This window comes from Xenopus laevis, chromosome 1S (genome assembly GCF_017654675.1).
Source record: "Xenopus laevis strain J_2021 chromosome 1S, Xenopus_laevis_v10.1, whole genome shotgun sequence".
Lineage (NCBI taxonomy): Eukaryota > Metazoa > Chordata > Amphibia > Anura > Pipidae > Xenopus > Xenopus laevis.
Window position 1 is genome coordinate 83,282,723 of NC_054372.1, and position 21,272 is coordinate 83,303,994.

The 21,272-nt window shown below is 38.0% G+C and overlaps 1 protein-coding gene across 1 annotated transcript in view; it reads left to right on the forward strand.

The window, feature by feature from the left end:
* Positions 1-21,272, forward strand: part of LOC121399356 (megakaryocyte-associated tyrosine-protein kinase-like) — a 52,597-nt gene that overhangs the window by 20,523 nt on the left and 10,802 nt on the right. Inside the window, exons 5-14 of the mRNA XM_041579843.1 lie at positions 3,943-4,056; positions 5,360-5,475; positions 7,864-8,083; positions 10,647-10,740; positions 14,536-14,601; positions 15,349-15,448; positions 17,542-17,626; positions 17,715-17,788; positions 19,460-19,655; positions 19,745-19,831. Coding sequence (XP_041435777.1) covers positions 3,943-4,056; positions 5,360-5,475; positions 7,864-8,083; positions 10,647-10,740; positions 14,536-14,601; positions 15,349-15,448; positions 17,542-17,626; positions 17,715-17,788; positions 19,460-19,655; positions 19,745-19,831 — 1,152 coding nt within the window. The remainder of the gene's footprint in view (positions 1-3,942; positions 4,057-5,359; positions 5,476-7,863; positions 8,084-10,646; positions 10,741-14,535; positions 14,602-15,348; positions 15,449-17,541; positions 17,627-17,714; positions 17,789-19,459; positions 19,656-19,744; positions 19,832-21,272) is intronic.

Consider the following 21,272-nt stretch of genomic DNA (forward strand, 5'->3'; position numbering starts at 1 on the left):
ATTAACGAACCTATTCATTTACCAGCAAAAGTGATGGAGGTTACTGAGGCTCTGAATGTAAAGAAATGTTTGGAAGATTAGAGATTACAGAGCCTATTCGTAAATCAGATAGGCTCTTCGTAATTCCGGCAGGAGCAAGAAAGGGTGAGATGGCTTCCACAGTAACATTGAGAAGGTGGATTGTAACAATCATCAGGAAGGCTTATCTACTGAAAGGAGAAAAAACACCTGAAAGTGTGCGGCCTCATTCTACAAGAGGTGTGGCGGTGTCTTGGGCGGCAGAAGCAGGCGTCTCAGCGGATGACATCTGTAGAGCAGCTACTTGGGCCAGTCCTAATACTTTTGTTAAACATTATCGACTCGATGTTAGAGCCAAGAAGAAGGCTTCTTTTGGTCGGAAGGTTATTTTAAATGCGACCAGAAATTAATTAAATTCTTAAAGCGTTCGTTTCCCTCCCTTTTTTGATTGCTTTGGTAAATCCCGAGTGTTAATGCTGACCAGGGATTGCCAGGGAAAAGATAAATCCCTATCATAATTACCATGATTTTCCTTTCCTGGCCATCCCCCTGGTCAGCATGCCTACCCTTACTCACTTGCTTTTTACATAGACACGGTGGGTAGGGGAGGAGGGGAATTTAAAGATTGCTAGGGGACGCGTCTACACAGAGATGGGGACGGGGCTACCTGAGTGTTAATGCTGACCAGGGATGGCCAGGAAAGGAAAAATCACGGTAAGTACGATAGGGATTTATCCTTTCTCTACCGCATACCTCCCTCAAACTAATGGTCAGACTGAAAGCGTTAATCAGTCCCTTGAACAATTTTTAAGGTGTTATGTGTCCGACAACCAATACTCATTGGCTGAACTATTACCCTGGGCAGAATTTGCCTACAGTAATACTACTCGTGCTTCTACTGGTCAATCTCCATTTTTTATTTTTAATGATTTACATCCCAAAGCATTTTCTTTTTCTGGTTCATTATCCTCTGTACCCTCTGTCAATTCCTTATTTAAATAATTTGCCAAGATTTGGTCTGGGGTGCACGACTCTCTTTCTGCAGCTACGGCCGCTCAAAAGAGGGCAGCTGATAGGTCTTGTAGAGAGGCACCCAAATATCAGGTAGGAGACTCAGTATGGTTATCCACAAAAAACATCAAACTTAAGGTTCCCTCACTCAAGTTGGGGCCCAGGTTTATTGGTCCATATCCCATTACTGAAATAATCAATCCTTCTTCCGTTCGTCTCAAACTACCTGATAATTTTAAAATCTGTAATTCTTTTCATGTTTCTCTTTTGAAACCAGCCTCACAGGTCTGGCCATAATCCTTTCCTCCCCCAGTGTTGGTGGAGGGTCAGCCTGAATTTGTAATCCAAGTGATCCTTGAGTCTCGCCTTGTGCGGAGTAAGTTACAATAATTTGTACAATGGAAGGGTTACGGCCCTGAGGAGAATTCTTGGGTTCCTGTTTGTGATATAAGGGCTGATCGTCTCAGGAAACACCTTAAGTTTCCTGAGAAACCTGGGGGTTCGGTGGCCCCTCCTCGAGGGGGGGGGTTAATGTCATAACTCAACACCCTGGTGGTCCAGTGGGAGGGGGTCTGCAGGGACGCCTGAAGCCTCCTCGGCGGGGACACCCGCCATGCTGTGTTTCTTCTTCGAAATTCAAATGTTTAAAAGGGACATTCTATGTGTAAATCGTTGCACGTTACAGGTTTCTGATTCTAATATCCTATTGTGACCCCTGCCTGCTATTGACAATTCTGTCCCTCTGGCCCAGTCCAACCATTTTTAATTTGACACAAGGTACAAAGCACACTGTGTTTATCTATCTATATATATATATATATACATATATATATATATATATATATATATATATATATACATATTAAACAAGAACCATGAATATCCTGTAAATTATATCCTTGTAAACAGTGACTACGGATATCAATAGTTATAAACGGTGAGTAGTTATGTCATTTTTGTCACATGACTCCTAAAACTTGTGTATTATAATAAATAAAGTACCGCTTGTTGGAAAATATGAGGGTGACATAATATTCTTATATCATACAATAGGGGGTACGTTATTCACTATATAAACTTAGTTCTCCTTAGCACACCCTACTGTAAACGAAAATTTATTTTACTATTATTTTTGCTCTGCAGGTGTTTTATCTGAGGAAAACTGAGATTTTTTCAATTAAAACAAAGTCCAATTACATTTGAAAATATTGCATTAAAACATAGATTATATTGAAACATTTGCAGTGACTGTAGCTGCACTTTTAAAACCTTGTTTTATGATGCTTTGATGGTCGCTGTTCTGACTGGCTCTGGTTGCAGTGAGAGAAAGGGAAAGTCAGTGACTGCCTAGAACGGCTGAAGTAGGGCTGGCTGAACCAATGTATGGTTGCTAAGGTAATATGGACACTAACAACCAGATGGCTGGAATTGCAAACTGGGGAGCTACTGAATAAAAAGCTAAATAACTCAAAACCCCCAAATAATTAAAAATGAAAACCAATTGTCAATTGTCTAATTGTCTCTGCATCATGCTTAAAGTTAATTTAAAGGTAGACTACCCTTTGAATTAAAGAGTATAAATCTAAAAAATCTGCCAGGTGCAGTGCTGCAAAAATCTTTTTGACCAGGTGCACCACGTGTGAAGTCACCCCTAGATATCACACAAATGTTATCAAAACATACCCCATCCGTGGCAGTATAGCTACTACAGTAAATGGATAACAAGCATATTAACCCCAGATCAGCAAGTATAATCACTAAATAAAAAAGATCATGGACATTTTTACCCCAGTATAATGATTACAGAAAATGGATTACCACCTTATAAACCTGAGAATTGCCAGTATGATTACTATAGGAAATAAATAATCAGCATATTAACCACAGAAGTACTAGTGTAATCACTGTATAAAGGGCCAATGAGCACTCCATTAACCACAAGCAAGCCAATAAAACCAGTGAAAAATGGCCAATAAGCACTCCATTAAGTGCCAGTAAGGCCAATGCAGAAATGGATAGACTGAAAGCATTCTCTCGCCAACGCATGCACAAACAGAATACCAACACCAAAGGTCTTCTTTCCTGCTACTCACATGCTGCTTGTCTCTCTCTCTCGCTCTTTGCCTCCGTCCACCTGGCTCCTATTAAAAATGGTGTTGTGTTCCACAGTGGAATGCACAGCCATCTTGAATTTTTTCTCTCACAATAAGCAGAGAGCTGAGAAGAACTGAGGAAAAGCAGGGCAAAGTAGTACATTTGGCTGTGAGCTATGAGGTATGCAAAGTTCCAGAGTGAGGTGCAAGTGCTCCCCTGACCTCTATTTGTGGATGCCCATGATCCAGACAACGTAGGGTGCACTAAATCACAACTAGACACTTGTCCCTTTGAACCCACTTTTGTCCACTCAATGTGTGTGTGTCATTGCTGGTGACAGGAGGTTGCAATTACATCTGCTGCAGTCATGGGAAGTAGAGAGTAGAGGTAAGAGAGTATTAAAATCAAAGGTCTACTGGAGTACTCATTATATGATTAAGAACTCTAATCATTCAAGTTTTGGACTGTGGACAAATAGATTAGCATCTGTGCCTGTACATACATTTTGTTTTATAGGTTTTTTGAATGTGATGTTGAAAAGTAACTTTAATAGTTTCACTGGTCTGTGACAGAACTTTTTGACTTAAAAGTAGGGTTGTTGTCAGGAATTACTACAAATAATATTGTTGAAGACAATGAATTTATCACGCAACTTATTCTGCAATACTGAAATGATTTAGTAATGTATTGTTGAGATTAATATACATTTTTAGGCAATACAAACATTCTTACAATTACATGGATTGGGCCCATAGGCTAGCTGAAAATCATGCTTATATTGGGGACCAACTCTAATTTTATGTTTTTTATTTCCTGCAGAAAGCTTTTCTTCCTGGAGAACAGTGTATTACAAAGACAGACAATACCAAACCAAAACCAAAAGAGCTAGCATTTCATAAAGGAGATCTGATCACTATAGTCAGTACCTGTCAGGTGAGAGAAAAAAGTTGAAACTTCAAGTTTCTGTTTATCTAGAATATATTATAGATTGCACTAAAATAATTTTGGTTCTCCTGGGCCTTCTCCATACCGGCTCACTGGTACTTATCTTTTCTGTCTTGTTCTTACGCTGTGTGCTAATGAACTGTAGGTCCTGTAATTACTGTTGACAGAAGATGTGAATGAAAGAGAATTTTGTATTCTGGCATATCGGCATATTTCATGTGCATTCTAGGTACATGGTAAATGCAATGTGCTTCAATCCTTAGAATTAAGGGCAAATTGTATTTTTGCACACTGACTGTAAATCTTCAAAGGCCCCTTAGAGTTTGACTCAAATTTAAAACATGCTGTCTTATTTTATTGATCCATAGGAATCAGTGGAGCATTTTCTGCATGTAGTCTGGTAGACAATTTCTTTCCTTACAGTCAACATAATTGTTCTGCTAACATGCCGAACAGATCATCGGTAATCAAAATTATATTAGTCTGTAGTATATGAAAAAATTATCATCTCCTACCACAATTTCTTGGCTCATTTGCTAGGCTGAATGCACCATGCAAAATGCATACAAAGTCCATAATCGAATAGGCATCCACACTTTGGGGCAGATTCACTAAAGGACAAATTGTCAGACGCGGATTCGTTACCACTCCGCTAATTCACTAAAATGCGAGGTTGCGTCCTGGGCGCTGAATGATGGTAACGTTTCGCTAGCGATACTTCTTCAGTTCGAGCATTTCATAGTGAAGATTTGTAGCGTTCGTTTGTGCCTAGAGAAAAATTGCTAGTTATCTTATCTTGGGTCAATTTGAATAGGGGAGGTGCATAAAAGTTGTATTCACGTCTTTTTTAGATATGTTGATGTAAATGTTTGAAGTGGCCACTTTTTATTACAAATGTCCAAGGGAGCTTAATAAAGACATAAAAGATGTAGCTTAGTTTCAGCAGGTCACCAGAGCAGTAAGTCGTGTACGAATGAACGCTAGAGATGGTGTCTTTCACTAGCAAATTGTTGTATGCGCCTGTTAGTGAATTGGTGATGTCCCTGCAGATGGCATTTCTGGCGAAAAGTTGCTAGCGTTAGCCACTTCGCCCTTTAGTAAATCTGCCCCTCTGCCCTTCACCCTTCTGCATTTCTCCCTTATGCAGTTTTCTCTCTCTGCATATCCTTGATCGAAATGCCCAGTAAATGCTAATCTTATACTATTTCTAAACCTTATGCATTACTGATTCGCCTATATTTATATCTATTAAACTAAGTAATGAATTTATATTTATCCATACCGAACCTAGGAAAAAGGTTGGTATTATGCCCATCATCATGGCAGTAGTATGGAAGGTTTAATCTGGTCCAGTGCAATGCGTGAACGACCCCCTATCAAGGTGGATGCAAAACTTAGCCTAATGCCGTGAGTACAACCTCATACACTAGTTTAGCAAATGACCCACAGTCCCTCTATGTAAATATTTGTCCAAACTTGTGTATTAATATTAAATGTATAATCAAAGTCAGATTTAAACATGTATCAGGAACATACTACTTTTATCACTTCCTCCACCCTAACTAAAACAAGGATGATACACAACAGAAAGATCAATTTCAACCAGTACTCTGTTTTATAGTACTTGAAATAAACATATCACAAACATAATATATAGACCCCACCATTGTTTTTAGATTGTGGAGCTTAATGAGGGCCCTCTTAAACCTTCCTTTTTTTTGAATTACACTGTTCTATAACCAGCATTCATGGCATACAAGTTAATTAAACTGGTTATGTAAATACATGTACAATGTATTTACTCACATTTATACAGTATGTCCTTTATTTTCCTCTTTTTGAATTAGCATTGAGTAGTAATGAGTATACAACTGAATTTATTAAGCAAGCAATTTTGTATTAATAACAGTGAGAAAAATAAACCAACTTCATACCGGAAATCAGACGGCGCTTAATTATAGAGGAACCTCCCCCCAACAACTTCTGTATTTGCTGCACAGAAATTGTCCATTCCCAAACTCTTTCTAATCAAAAATTTGTGCGTCCACTACATTGGGCAGGCACGACTGGGCGGGGGGGATAGCCAGCTGTGCACACTGGGCCCCCCTGAACATTTTTTGCAGGGGTCCAGAGACAGCTGGCATGGTACTCCAGTTTTGTCAGGGCTGTCAGGGCTGAAACTAGGGGTAGACTGAAGAGACACGTGTTGTGAAAGCAACAGTGGGGGAACAATAGGAAAGGAAACTCCACATACTTTGGAAAGTAGCTGCACTGTGTTTCTTTCCCCACCAGCAATTCACATGTGTGGGAAGAAAACAAGGGATGTTTTGTTCCCTATCAGTAGCCAATAATAAACACGGGAGACAAAACATCCCAATGCCCTAAGTGGTAGGAATTCCAGCTTGCATACATGGTATTTTTGTTTTCTCTAATGTATGATGATGTATGTAAGATATAGTATGAGTCAGGGCAAAAAAACTTGACACAGGCTCATTAGAGCAAGCTGGTGATACTAATGCTTGGTAGTAGATAGTAATATCACAATTTAGATTGAAAAAAGGTACAGTGCCCATCAAGTTCAATCTTTTCTTTGTGGTGAACTCTTAGTTAATCCAGAGAAAGGTGACAAACCCCATCTGAAGCCTTTCCAATTTGCCTCAAAAGGGGAAAAATTCCTTCCTGGCTCCAAGATGGCAATTAGACCAGTCCCTGGATCAACTTTGTGATTTGATATACTTGCATGATATAGGACATTATAGGAGTTGTAAAAATGCATCAACTCCTTTTGAATTGAACCCTCACATTTTTTCTTATTATTTCCTTTATATATTTATACATAGTTTTCCTATCCCCCTTAAGTAAATATTCCCAACTTGGCCAGCCCTTATTCATATCAACACCTCTAACATACCTTTTACCATCTTAGACACTCCTCATTGGACTATCTCTGTGTAAATAAAATCCAGCTAAGTACTGGGGACCAGAACTGCACTATATATTCTAAATGGGCACCAGTGCCTTGTAAAGGGGAAGTACAGTCTCTCCTCTGGCAAATCTATATGACTTTTAATACAGCTCAAAACCATGGTAATGCAGCTCATAACCTTGCCTGGACTCAGTGCTCATCAGCATTGCATGGGGAAGCTAGGATTTGCCTAACATTGTCCAATTATAGATATAAGGCTTGCAAATGTGTAAATCGCAGGTGCATGACCTCACATTTATCAACATTCATTCACATCTGCTATTTTGCTACCCAGATTGGCAGTTTGTTCAAATGCTGCTGCAAGGATGCCACAACCTGGATGGAATTAATTGCCTTCATAGTTTTGTGTGCAAACACCATTACAATACATTTCCTCCACCATGTCATTAAAGAACAAATTAAATATAAGTGGTGGCATTGGTGGATGACCAAAACCCTCACTAAATAAACACTACAGGAATTTCAGATGGAGAATTTATAAAATTATAAGTTTAAACTATACATTTATTTTGCTATCATTTAGGGACAATTAAGCTATAACTGACATCAAAAATAATTTGCTTATATAGGGGCTACATTGTACTACCATATCCCATATTAGCTAACATCAGATACTGTAGGTTAGCTCAAACTTGAGCAGATAAGGGTAGTGTACTAATGCAAAGGAGAACCCATGAATGTCATCATTACATAATAAAAAAAATTAAAAGATATATTTTCAGACCATATGGCTTCTTTTACAATTCACTGCTTTCTCAAATTGTGGGAAACCCAATCCTCCCCTTCTTATATCTTCACCTTTACACCAGATGGTTCCATGGGGCAATATCAGGAGTTCAAGCTGTACAACAGCTGTTGCCCAAGGAAAATGGTTTATTCCTGGTGAGAGAATCAGAGCGGCACCCCGGAGACTATGTATTGTGTGTGTGTTTCAAAGATGAGGTAACCCACTACCGAATTTCTAATCAGGGTGGAAGACTGAGCATTGACCTTACACAGAACTTTAGCAACCTGATGGACATGATTGAGGTAAGTGATGATATATATAATAAAAAAAAGAGGTGCAAAAAGGCATGGAAAGCCAAGAAACCTGCTGAAATCTGTCAGTATTTAGAAAGCAATCTTGCTCCCTATCAGTGCAAATTAAAATCAGCTGGTTTAGTCCTAACTGATGAAGAATGTTGAAGTGTTCAATACTTTAAATCTTCAATCTTCCCTGCTTGTATGTGTATATATATATATATATATATATATATATATATATATATATATATATATATACACACTTTTTTTGTTTGCTTAAATAGGACAATAGCATTTTCATATTACAGAGCTTTTTGATAATGGGTATGTGTAGATCCCATATCCCATACCTAAATTTACATAATAAATGCAAGAAGTAAATAGAACATGGATAGAGTTGTTTACAATTATATAGTCTGCACTGCATGTTGATAAAGGTTTTTTATGCAGTACTGGTTCTTTGGCATGAAAAGTGCCAAAAAGAGACTGCCTCCTGTAAAATGGAAAAAGACTCGAAGGGAATATATAATGCCCTACACTTATAAAGCATAACTAAATCATCTTTTTAAGTATAGTACATTTGCAGGTGCTATTTTATTGTAAGTGATAGTAGGGATTTTTTACTGAGATGAAGATGTGAGTCCTTCAGGTGAGATTGGTACTGTCCACACAAGGGACAAGAAGAAGTGATGAAACAACAGAAAACAGATTATGGAGATGAGGGCAAAGAATCAAGGTCTAGCAGGATATGGATGGTGTGGATGATGAGATCAGGACTGAAAGACGATGGAGCAGTTCTAAAACCGGTGACTACTGGAGTGTAGAGGCAAGACTAGAATGAGAGCAGAACTTGGATTGAAGCAATAATAGGAACAGGAACAGAACAAGCAGGAACAGAACAGGTCAGGGTACAGGACAACATCAGAAAACAAGATGAGCAACAAGAACTGGATCTAAACTTGAGCAGGATTAGCAAGGAAACAAGAGCCAAGGGCATGCCACAGTCCTCATAGGCCAATGCTCAGTCAACAGCTGTGAGGGGGGTATAGTCAGCCTTGATTGGCTGACCCAAACCAACCAATAAGGCTGCTGGGGTGAAGGTACTTAAACCAGGGAAATAGTTGGAAGGAGATGAACACATGCTGGTTGCTCTCTCAGCTCAATGGGCAAGTCAAGCAGCCGACAAACTAGAGGCCGACAACCAGGAATTTCTAAAACCATGCAGCTAGAGACAATCAAAAACAAGTGCCTTAATAAATGTAAATGGAACATTTACGACAACTGTTTTGGGTATTATGTCAATCCTACTCTCCACTAATGTGTTGGGTCTGTAGAATTGGGGGGCATTGTTACCTTTTAATGTGAGGTATGACATGGAAGAGAATGGAGTTTGTGATTGGTCCATGGTGTCTCTTGGTCACTAGATGCACAGTGAACTGTGCCAGGGAGTCTGATGCCTTCTGCCTGTATAAGGAAATAGGGGTGCTAGCACCTGTAATAGCTCACTCTAAGGGGCTGATTTATCTTTTTCCACAATTTGCAAAAAAGACAGAGAAAAAGCATGTACACGATAAATATGCACAAGTATTTTCTGAAACCATGAATACTCAGGATTTATTAATAAAAAAACTCTCATGCTGAGATGATTTTGTCATGTTTTCTTCTTAACTAAGCTAGTGTTTCAGTCGAAAGTTCAGTGAGTTTTGTCTCTGTTTTTATTACCTTAAAGCAAATAAGCTTCCTAGAGTTAGGCTTAAAGGGAAAAATGTTTTCCAAAATGCATCAGTTTATAGCGCTGTTCCAGTAGTATTCTGTCTCCAAAGACCAAACAGATTTTTTTTAATATTTTATATTGAAATCTGACATGGGGCTAGATATATTGTCAGTTTCCCAGCTGCCCTCAGTCATGTGACTTGTGCTCTGATAAACTTCAGTCACTCTTTACTGCTGTACTGCAAGTTGAAGTAATATCACCCCTCCATCCCCCCCCCCAGCAGTCTAACAACAGAACAATGGGAAGGTAAACAGATAGCAGCTCCCTAACACAAGATAACAGCTGCCTGGTAGATCTAAGAACAGCACTCAATAGTCAAATCCAGGTCCCACTGCGACACATTCAGTTACATTGAGTAGGAGAACCAACAGCCTGCCAGAAAGCAGTTCAATCCTAGAGTGCTGGCTTTTTCTAAAACTGCATGACAAGGCAAAATGACCGGAGATGGCTGCCTACACACCAATATTACATCTAAAAAAAATACACTTGCTGGTTCAGGAATGAAATATTATATGGTAGAGTGAATTATATGCAGTGTAAACAGCTTAATTCAGAAATAAAAACGACATCATAAAAATCATGGCTGAATCCCTTTAAGTTAGTACAACAACCAGAAGGTTAACAGAGGAGAGCTGAAGGGTTATTGTGCAAAGCATTGCATAATAATACTTAAGGTTTGGATAATGATTGCTTTAAGAGAATGTGTTTTGTTGCATAATATTTACATTTATTTTAAATAATGCATTTTACCAAGCTTATATACCATATATGTATACGCTCTACTTTTATTTCCAGTATTACTCTACACATCAAGGGGTCCTAACCACAAGACTTGTAAAACCCAAATGCAAACAGGGAATTATTTCAGCAGAACAGAAACTTGCCAAAGGTAAGTTTCCTCTAACGATATCCCCACTAAAAATTCAGTAGGCTTTCAGTTCTCAGTACTTATGGTATTTGAACATATTTATCAAATTGAGACATCTATATCAAGAGTTCTGAAATATATTCAATTTCATAAAGAGGGTGGACTTTTGGCCAGAATCCAGGCTAGTTAGCAGGAAACTAGTTTAGTCAATAAGTCGATTTTAAATAGTACTAGCAGCAAACAAGGCCAGTACAAGTTAAAAGTCAGGGTTAGCAGAAAACAAGAGCAGCAGTTTAGTAGTTGTACAAAAATTGGCAGCAGGTAATAGAATGTCTGAAACAGTCTGGTTTACCAAAGATGAGTCTAGTAGTGATGTGTAGGTTGAAATCTCTTTGATTATATAAATATTTTATTACATTTTTTCAAACAAAAGACAAAAAAAAAGAAAAGTAAATTACAGGAAAAAGAAAGTGGCATTCACAATATTTCCTATACATAACAACCCCCCAAAAAAACCCCAAAAAAAAAAAAAAAAAAACCCCTTTGGCAACCAGGGTTTTTGTATTATGGTTTACAACCTTTGTCTTTTTAGCAGTGGTCCTAATCATTCAGTTCTCCTAATTCCAGTATACTTCTTTAAATACGTAATACTAAGTTGAGTGTTGCATCTTTTTCATATATTAACCATGGAAGCCAAGTTTTTTCATATGTTTCCATATCATTTGATAATATATGACCCAGTTTCTCATTGGCTGCTATCTGAATTATTCTCGTTTTGAGAGATGCTATAGGTATATCTGTCTTTTTCCAGTTACTGGAAACATTTATCCTAGCTGCCATAAGTATATGTTGACACAATCTATATGTTATTTTAGGCATCTTTTTTGGTCTCATTCCTAACAGAATAACAAAAGGATCCTTAATAAATCTAGAACCTATCACTTTTGATAACAGGTGGACTACCTTATCCCAATATTTAGATACAACCTTGCATTCCCACCATAAGTGGGCCATGGTTCCCCTTTCAGTACACCCCCGGAAACATCTCGGATCACATGAAGGATAAATTCTATGCAATCTAGCTGGAACCAAGTACGCTCTATGTAGCAATTTTACCGATGTCTCCATGACAGCCACACAGTTACTCCCCTTGTTCGCCATCAAGTTGCAATTTGACCACTGTTGAGTTGAAAGTTGGTCACTAAAATCTTTTTCCCACTCAAGCATATAGGGAAGCTTCTTGTTGTTCGGGGCCAGTCGATTTAGTTTTTTATATACCAGGCTAAGTATCCCGGGAGCCAATGGTGTTTCTTTACACACTGCTTCAAAACTAGACAAAGTAAGTGATCCCCTTTCAGTTAATGCAATCTGCTTTTTTACATAATGTAATACTTGCGAGGCTCTGAATAGTTCTTGCGGAGGAAGTTGATATGTGTCTACAAGTTGTGTTATAGAGAGACATTTTCCTCTTCTAATTAGAAAATCTAACGTAGTAATTCCCTTATTAATCCACCACCCAAACTGTTGCTGTGAAAGTCCTGGATTAAATTCTCTATTGTTTAAAAAAGAACTGAGCAGTGAAGGGAATGAAATAAGATCATTCTTTTTTGCAAGCATTCGCCAAAGGTCTAACATATCAACTGTGATAGGGGAAGCCTCATTGAAGTTCTGGAATGGTATTTTTGCTAACCATACTTGCTGTAAGCTATATGGGTACAATAGATTATTTTCTATTTGTACCCATATAGGGTCCAATGATCCTGCATGTACTGAAGTCCATTGTGCCAGTCTGGCCGCCTGGTAGTATCTTATAACACTTGGAACCGAAAGGCCTCCATTTTTTTTATGTAGATACAAAATATTACTCGAAATTCGTGGGCGTTTATTCTGCCATATGAAATTGTTTATGTGAGATTGGAATTTCTTCAAGTCTGCTATAAGAATCTTAATCGGCAGAGTGCGAAATAAATAAACAATTTTTGGTATTATCACCATTTTAACACAATGTATCCTCCCTATCCAAGATATATGATGTTTACCCCATTGCAGCAAATTTTGTATTAATGATTTAAACATCATAGGGAAGTTGGCTTTATATAGTTCAGAGAGCTTAGTTGTAAGATTAACTCCCAAATAGCGTAGGTATGTACTTTGTGTTTTAAATCCAAAATTCAATTCTATTAATTTTGTTGTGTGGCTAGGAATATTACATGGAAGCATTTCAGATTTATCCTGATTGATCTTTAGCCCTGATATCTTTTCAGGTTGAAATCTCTTTAGGTTGAAATCTCTTTAACCTGTGCCAAACCTAACTGTCCTAACCTAACCTGCCATGTTGCAATGATTTATATACCCTTGTCTAATCCTATCTCTGATTTTACCGATGAAAATGGGACTGGCAAGAATACAGAAATTACACAAGCAGTGTCAGATGTGGGTTTGGGACAAGGCAGGGAGGTTGGGATGGGGTAGGGCTGGTGGCGAATATAGTCTGGCACCCACTACTGGGGGCAGTTGGTTTACCCAACCCCATTCAACCTGCAGGTTTCAGCCCAAAGCCAAGGGAAGCAGTGCATGAAAAGTCTAAATGCTTACTGTACATGCAGGGGAGTTTCGGTGGTCCTTGCTGCCCTTAGATGGCCTTTCTAATGCTGCCCCCTTGCACCGGGTGCAAACCATTTAGAGCGTGGGCTGCATCGCTAATGCGAAGAGCACAATTGTGCTCTCAGCACCGGCAGAGTCTAAATTCCAATTTAAACATTGGAATTTTAGCTTTTAAAGTTACCAGGAGTGCTTTTTTTGCATCCCCTAGTAAAGTACAGGCTGCTGCCACCTGAGGTGAGTTTTTTAACTTGCCTCATTGCAGCAGTGTCCCTGTGTACTTGCATATCCCAGTGGTAGGACACAATGTATAGCCTAAGCCTTTAAGTGCAGGGCTCTCTTGTGCTCTTTGCTTTGTGACAGATTTTCAGTCTATAGTAAAGGTGGCCATAGACGTAACAATTACAATCTTTCCTGGAAAGATTGTTCACTTCAACACACATGTGTAGAGCTGAATTGTCAGATATGCAGGTAGAAACAATATAATTCTACCTGTATCTGACTATTTAGCACTGATTGCCGATGTCTGGGTGCCTTTCAAAATTTTCCCCTGGGCTGATCGACAAGCGAACCAATTTCCTATCTTTTTGCCGATATCGGTTTACTTGTGTCCCGCCATACTCAAACCAAATATTGTACGAAAATTCATTTTGTATGATATTAAAGGTGAGCACACGACTACCTTAAATTGGAGAGCGGTGGCCTCCCCCAAAGCCCATACTTTTCTTGCAACAAAAAGAACCAAATCACTAGTACAGGGAATGCAACTGTCGTCTCTATGCTAAAGGAGAAAACATTCTACATTCTATTCTAGTGAATTGTAACAGGACTTTGCAAAATACCTTTCTCAATATAATAATGTAATACAAATGTATGCTTTCAGATCTATTTTATAACATGCCTGGCCTTTTTTAATTTTGCATACTTTTGCATACTTTTGTATACAATTGATATGATGAAAATGATTGTTATAGAATCATATTGGCAGATACTAGATACCTGTACTTGCTAGTTGTCGGTTGCTAGTAATTTTATGAATTGTCCCTCTGTAACCTATATACCCTTTCTAATTTATTTGTATGCATATATATTTATTTACACCGCTCTTTTATCAATTTGTGACAAGTTCAAATATTGCTCAGATTATGCTAAGGTGTTATTTGCGTCACATTTTTCTGCTTCATGGGAATCAATAACCAAATATCTTTCTCGCAGCTGGGTGGTTGCTTAATTTTCAGAATTTAACACTGGGGAAGAAGATTGGAGAAGGAGAGTTTGGTGGTGAGTACCAGTAAAGTAATAATTTTTAACTGGTGAGTTCTGTTTAGGGCCGGTATCTGATCCCCTGTAACATTTTTACCTGAAACAATAGGAATTTAAATTAAAGGGGAACTATCATGAAAATAAAAATATTAAATAAGCTTCAGCATAATACTGCTGCATGAAGACAGAATGAAGAGAAACAGATGCTGAGAGAGCAATATTGAATATAAACTTGATTATTTCAGAAACAATGCCCAATTTTTAATTAATTGTATTTAGAAAGTTGATTACTTCAGTATGAGGAAGCTTATATTAACTTTTCATTTTTGCGATTAAAAAGTTCCCTGTTAAGTATCAAAATTGTCAACCAAACTTTGGGTTGCAAAACTAATTTCAGATTTAGGGCATGATATATTTGTCCATAATCTGAATATGAATTTTTGCAACCTTTTGTGTTGGGTTGCCTTCCTCTCACCTTGCCGTTACATTGTCAATACTGTGTGATATGGAGTTCTCCTGATCCTCCTCCTGCCTGAGGTGGCAGATTCGATATTGCCATCATGCCCCTTCAGCTCTTAGAGTTCTCAATCTCAAAATGGGGTGAGGGGAGTTAGGCAGTACCGGGCAAAAAGTTAAATGCATCCAAGGTAAGCCCCCTTCTCTACATGCCTGCCCACTCATTAAACACCCTCCCATCTGAGTTCAGAAGTTCAGAATGTAATTGCTTAAAGTTTAATTGCTTATAGTTTATATCTTTTATTTCAGATGTCCTGCAGGGAGAATATATGGGTCGTCCTGTAGCCATTAAAAACATTAAATGTGACATCACTGCACAAAATTTTCTCACAGAAACAGCCACAATGACGTAAGTATTTCAAAGATTAATGAAAACAGGTTTCACACCTGTGGGTCAATGGTCTTGTTAAACTGCCACAGATTTGCCAACTGTCCTGCAAATCTTTATATTCTTTTAGTACAATATATACAGTTATATAATTACATTAAATTTTGTATAAAGGAATACTGCTAAGAATATTATTACAATAACCAAAAGCATTACCTATCCTCAGACTGGCCCTGTGTGGAACGGAAGTGGCACCGTACATCAGATCCCCTGATCAATCTGGGCCCCCCTTATATACCAGGCTCCCCACATGGTTGGCTATATTGTAGTTACAACACTGATAATGAGAGAATATTGCTTACAAGTAAGCTTGGAAAGGTAGAAGAGCATTTAGCGCAAAATCAGGGTGCTCTCAAATGCCCAGAGGGCCACCAAACCGTCAACTAGTCTGTATTTATGCATAATACTACAAACAGGAGACAACCAAATACTCTGAAAATTAGAATAGTAATGCGAACGTGAGAATTCCTACATATGTACAGTGGTACAATAACTATATATTTCTTAAAAAATTTATTGGAGTTAGTTTATGACAAAGAAAGGCAAATTCAGGGCTAAAAATATGTTAGCAACACTACAATAAGTTCATTGACTACTTTTTTTCCCTCCAAACGATGCTCCTAATAGGAAATTGATGTACTGGCATGGGGGAAAAGTAGCATGGCAGTTCCATCTTACTTACCTTTCCCAGATAACCCATAGCAGACTAGAGCTGGCCATAGATGCAAAGATCCTATTGTATGAATCATCGTACGATCGACTTCCCCATCTCCCGACCTGCCACTAAACATTCAGATCAAAGTCTTACCAGTCAGATCAAACAAAGTTGTTAAAGAACAGATCAGCCAATGTTCTGCCCCTGACAGCAATCGTACAATATCTATGTCCGACAAAGCGAGTGACAGTCTCCCACTGAAAATCGTACGATCGGCAATACACGCAGAGATATTATCGGCAGCCGACAGAAATTTTCTAACCTGTCCAATCGACCAAATGACCGATCTCCGCCGGACGAAAAATATCGGGACTCTCCACACACGGTCCGAAAATCGAACGAATCCTAGATTCGTACGATGGGATCTTTGCGTCTATGGCCAGTTTAAGGGGCAGATTTATCTGCTGTAGATTAGCAAAATATTAATGTATCTCTAAATTGTGGTAAAATTTCCCCTCCTGTTAAGGTATCAAATTTGGTGCCTAGAACAGGATACAAAAGGGTTAGTTTTGTATCTCATACTGCTAAAGACAGCTAATGCAGTTCCAGAGACAATAGGAAAACGGCTTCTGCAATATTTTGACTATAAGGATATAGATATATTCTTAGATATAGCTTCTCATTCTACATTCAAAGTCCCACAGCATTCTGAATTGCTGGGAGTTGGTAAACCATTCTGCCAAATTCAGTAAGCAAAGCCAGAACTGTGCTTCAAATCCCCTCATCCCACCATAACAAATGATCTCTTGGCTGCTATATTTGCGGACTATATCGAGAAGGCAGAAAAGTCAACCCAAACCAGGAATTCAAAAATAAACACCTGCTTTTAGGCCACTCGGAGCAACATCCAAGGGGCTGGTGAGCAACATGTTGCTCACGAGCCACTGGTGGCAGATCACTGGCTTAGAATGTGGAACAGCTGTAAGATGAAAACCCCCAACATGATATTGCAGTGGTTTCTGTTCCATATGCGATGAGGTTTTTGTGGAGAAAGTAATGCTCAGTGGTGCCATACAAAGAGCAGAAAACAATCTGTCACCGAATTGGTACCTTCAGCATGAGAGGGATTACGGTAATCAGTCCTTCACTGACGATAGCAAGAGGGGAACAGCACAGCCAGGCAAGAGTGGCCCTCATGGATGACTTTTTCAGCATTGTACTCATATTGAAACGGTGGTATACTGTCCTTTTAACTGTGATGAATGGGGGGGGTTGACTTTGAAAATAATTTTTTACAGATATTTCACAGTGTAATACATGTCCTTTTGCATTTATTTATCAAACGTAATCTAATTGTTTATATGTTTTTACATTTGATCTCTCTCTCTCACACACACAGTAAACTGCAGCACAAAAACTTAGTGAATTTGCTTGGAGTCATCCTTGAAAACGGGTTACTGCTGGTGATGGAACTAATGAGCAAGGTACTGTAGTTGACCACTAAAAAGACAAGCAGGAGTTTTGGGGACTGAAATATTTTATTTTAAATTCTGTCTCCTTTTATTTGTGAAGGGAAACCTTGGAAATTATCTACGGTCCAGAGGAAGAAGTATGGTACCTCCCTGTCAACTTCTCATCTTCTCCATGTGAGTAAATGCCTTTAGCGTGCACTTAAGATCACTAGGGGGCAGATTTATCGAAGTTCGAAGTGAAAATTCGAATTAAAAAATTTGAATTTCTAGCTAATTTTTTGTGTACTTCGACTAGTGAACAGTCCAAATTTTATTTGAATTTTGAAAAAATCTACTTCAACCATTCGCCATCTAAAACCTGCCGAATAGCTGTTTTAGCCTATGGGGGACAATTGGTGGAGTCAATTGGTGGACTTTGAAAAATCAAAGTTTTTTGGGGAAAAACGTGGATTCGTACGATTCAATTCGATTGAAAATGGACCTATTCATCCAAAAAAAACTTTGATTTCATTTCGGTTTGTCTTTTTGAATTCCAAAGTTTTTCAAATTCGAAATTCGACCCTCGATAAATCTGACCCCAGGGTGCTAAAATAGGTGTAGATTTATACAGCAAAATGCCATACAGATATGTGATGCATATGTTAATGCTATGCCATAGTTATAAGCAACACTGTCCCATTTCACTGGAACACGGCAACATTTTGCACTAGAATCAATGGGAAGGTGAAATTAAATTGCAGGTTTTGCTGGGCTGGTCAAGATGGTATGTTGGGTTTTGCAACACTTCCTGCTCCCTCTGATTGGCACTTGCCATAAAGCAGCATAATACCCCCAGCATAATATCTATTGATGCAGGGGTCATTTATCCCTTCTGTTTTCTGTGTGCACTTCTTGCACTGAGATTGACAGTTATGTGATGGACTGAAACTGAACAATGTATTTCACATTAGATAGTTTCCTGTAAATGCTGAAGAAATACATTATTTCAGATAGACCTTGGGTTTTCTGGATAAGGGCTCTTTCTGTAATTTGGATCTTCATGTGTTAAGTCTACTAAAAAATCATGTAAACATTTAAATAAACCCAATAGGCTGATTTTGCTTCCAATAAGGATTAATTATATCTAAGTTTGGATCAAGTGCAAATTATTGTTTTATTATTACAGAGAAAAAGGAAATCATTTTAAAATGTTTGGATTATTTGATTATAATGGAGTCTATGGGAGAAGGCCTCTCTGTAATTCTGAGCTTTCTGGATAACGGGTTTCCGGATAACAGATCCCATACCTGTAATACATGATACACAAAGTAAACATTACTCCATATTCTTTCTCATATCACATGGCACTAAGGGGGTTATCTATTAAAATCCTAAAATTTCTCACTATTTTCTTAAAACCACTTGGACCAAACTCCCGTGCACATTTTTACTGTATTTATCAATAAATTTACTCAAAAAAATCCGGAGCAGGAAAAGACTCAATAAAATTGTTAAAAAATCCAAATTGTGTGATTTTTTTCACACAAAAACTCAGATTTTTTGTTATCGATTTACCACACTTATTAACCACTTATTATTTAGATTATTTTATGAAACCCAGTGTAGATCATGATATCTTCCAGTTGTAAACAGGACATCTGCCATTGACTTCTACATGACCTCATCAGGTTTGAGATGGAATACTTTTTTATTCGGCATCAAGGTTTAATAAATCACTAAACATTTTAGTTTATTTTTCCTCCAGAAAAAATGTATAATAAAAAAGTATTATAATACCAAAACTCAAGTGTATTTTTTAAAGCATTTAGCAGTTCCTTGCTTACTACACTGACTACTGTATTATAGGGATATTGTTAAAGGAATGGAGTACCTAGAACTAAAACGGCTTGTGCATCGGGACCTGGCTGCCCGAAATATTCTGATATCAGAAAAAGGAGAAGCCAAGATAAGTGATTTTGGTCTGTGTAAGCCACAGCTACAGCAAGATGATCTCAGCAGACTTCCCATTAAATGGACTGCACCAGAGGCACTGCAGAATAATGTAAGGATTAATATATACATAAATGGACTGAAAATTATTCTTACTATAAAATAAATCAGTCTTTAATTTCTCTTCTTTAATCCTACCAGAAATTCTCTTCCCGCTCAGATGTATGGAGTTTTGGTGTTCTGCTGTGGGAGATATATTCATATGGACGGGCACCATATCCCAAAATGGTAAGAAGATAATTAATTCATGTCTGGTCAGATATTAAAATACAATAAATGCATCTGAATATATTGTGCAATTTCCTAACAAAAGTGTCAGAACTGAATTTTAGCCCACTGTTCAATTCTGAACATCATTGATGCTATTAAAACACTTCAACAAAACAGGAACGAAATTATCAATATCAATGTTTTGTTTCAGTAACGTTCAGATCTTTCTAATTTCTATTAAACAACAGTTATGAACAAAGAACCTTTTCCAATAATCTAAACTCACTGATGTTAAAATAGATATTACTAGACTCATATATACACACGGTCCCTTTCTTGATTCACTACCTGAGTTGCAATTAAAAAAACAGATCTTTTTATAACTATATTTGTGCGGTATGGGGTTGAGGTTTGCGCGGTCACCAAAATATGTGTGATAAAGCTGCACCGCTGGTTTTTGTGGATCCACCTGTCCACTGTGTTCAAATATGAATTTTTAAAGGATAGAGTGCGCTATTAATTGCTGATAAATTAATTCCCAGGGACCTGTATAGGGAGAAAATATATAGAGTAGTACGCCCAGAAGAGAACCTTTACAGATTTTCTATGGAACTACTCACATGTTTGGTGTTTTGAATAAATGTATATCGTCTCCGATGTGATCCTGCAATACAGAGGCTTCAAATGGTGTTATATCGTAAGAGCCGCCGGTATCACCCTGCGAGATGTTTTCCACTTACCGGATCGTGGTGAAAAGGAAGCTTAGAGTATAGCGTGTATTCCTCAAGGTGCTCCGTCGTCCAATGTTGCGGTCCCTTGTTAGCGTACAGAAACTGATATCGCCTATTTGGAGCAGCTGCTAGACCTGATATTTACGGCGTCTCTCCACGTATGTTGGCGTTCGTGTCGGTCTTGGATTTCTCCGCTTTGCTGGCTCAGTGGTCCAGTATGTTAGGGAACAAACTTTTCGGCAAAGGTATAAGGATTAATTTCAGATAAATTTTATTTAGTTAGTTCAAGCCCAACGCGTTTCATATCTCCTGATACTTCCTCAGGGGCATCACACGTGTATTACCACGTCACAAGTTAAATAGAGGTTTAAACACATTAGCCTAATTGGCAATTAGCTAATTGGTAACATTACCTTATGGTTAAAAACGATCACAGATAATTTATATTCAATAAATAGATTAAAATTGACAGTGAAAAACAGATAGTTAATACATGATTAAATGAATATCAATTGATCGAATTCATATAAAACTTATTCCATTAAAAAACTTTTTAATTCGATTTCTATATTCAGGCCCTTTGGAGTTAATGTTTTAAGTTTATGTATCCAGTACGTTTCTTCTCTTGATATAGCCTGTATAATGTCATTTCCTCTCCAATGTTTCTTCTTTTGTACAATGCCTATAAACTTTAATAATGAGGGGTCTGAATTATGATGAGTTTTAAA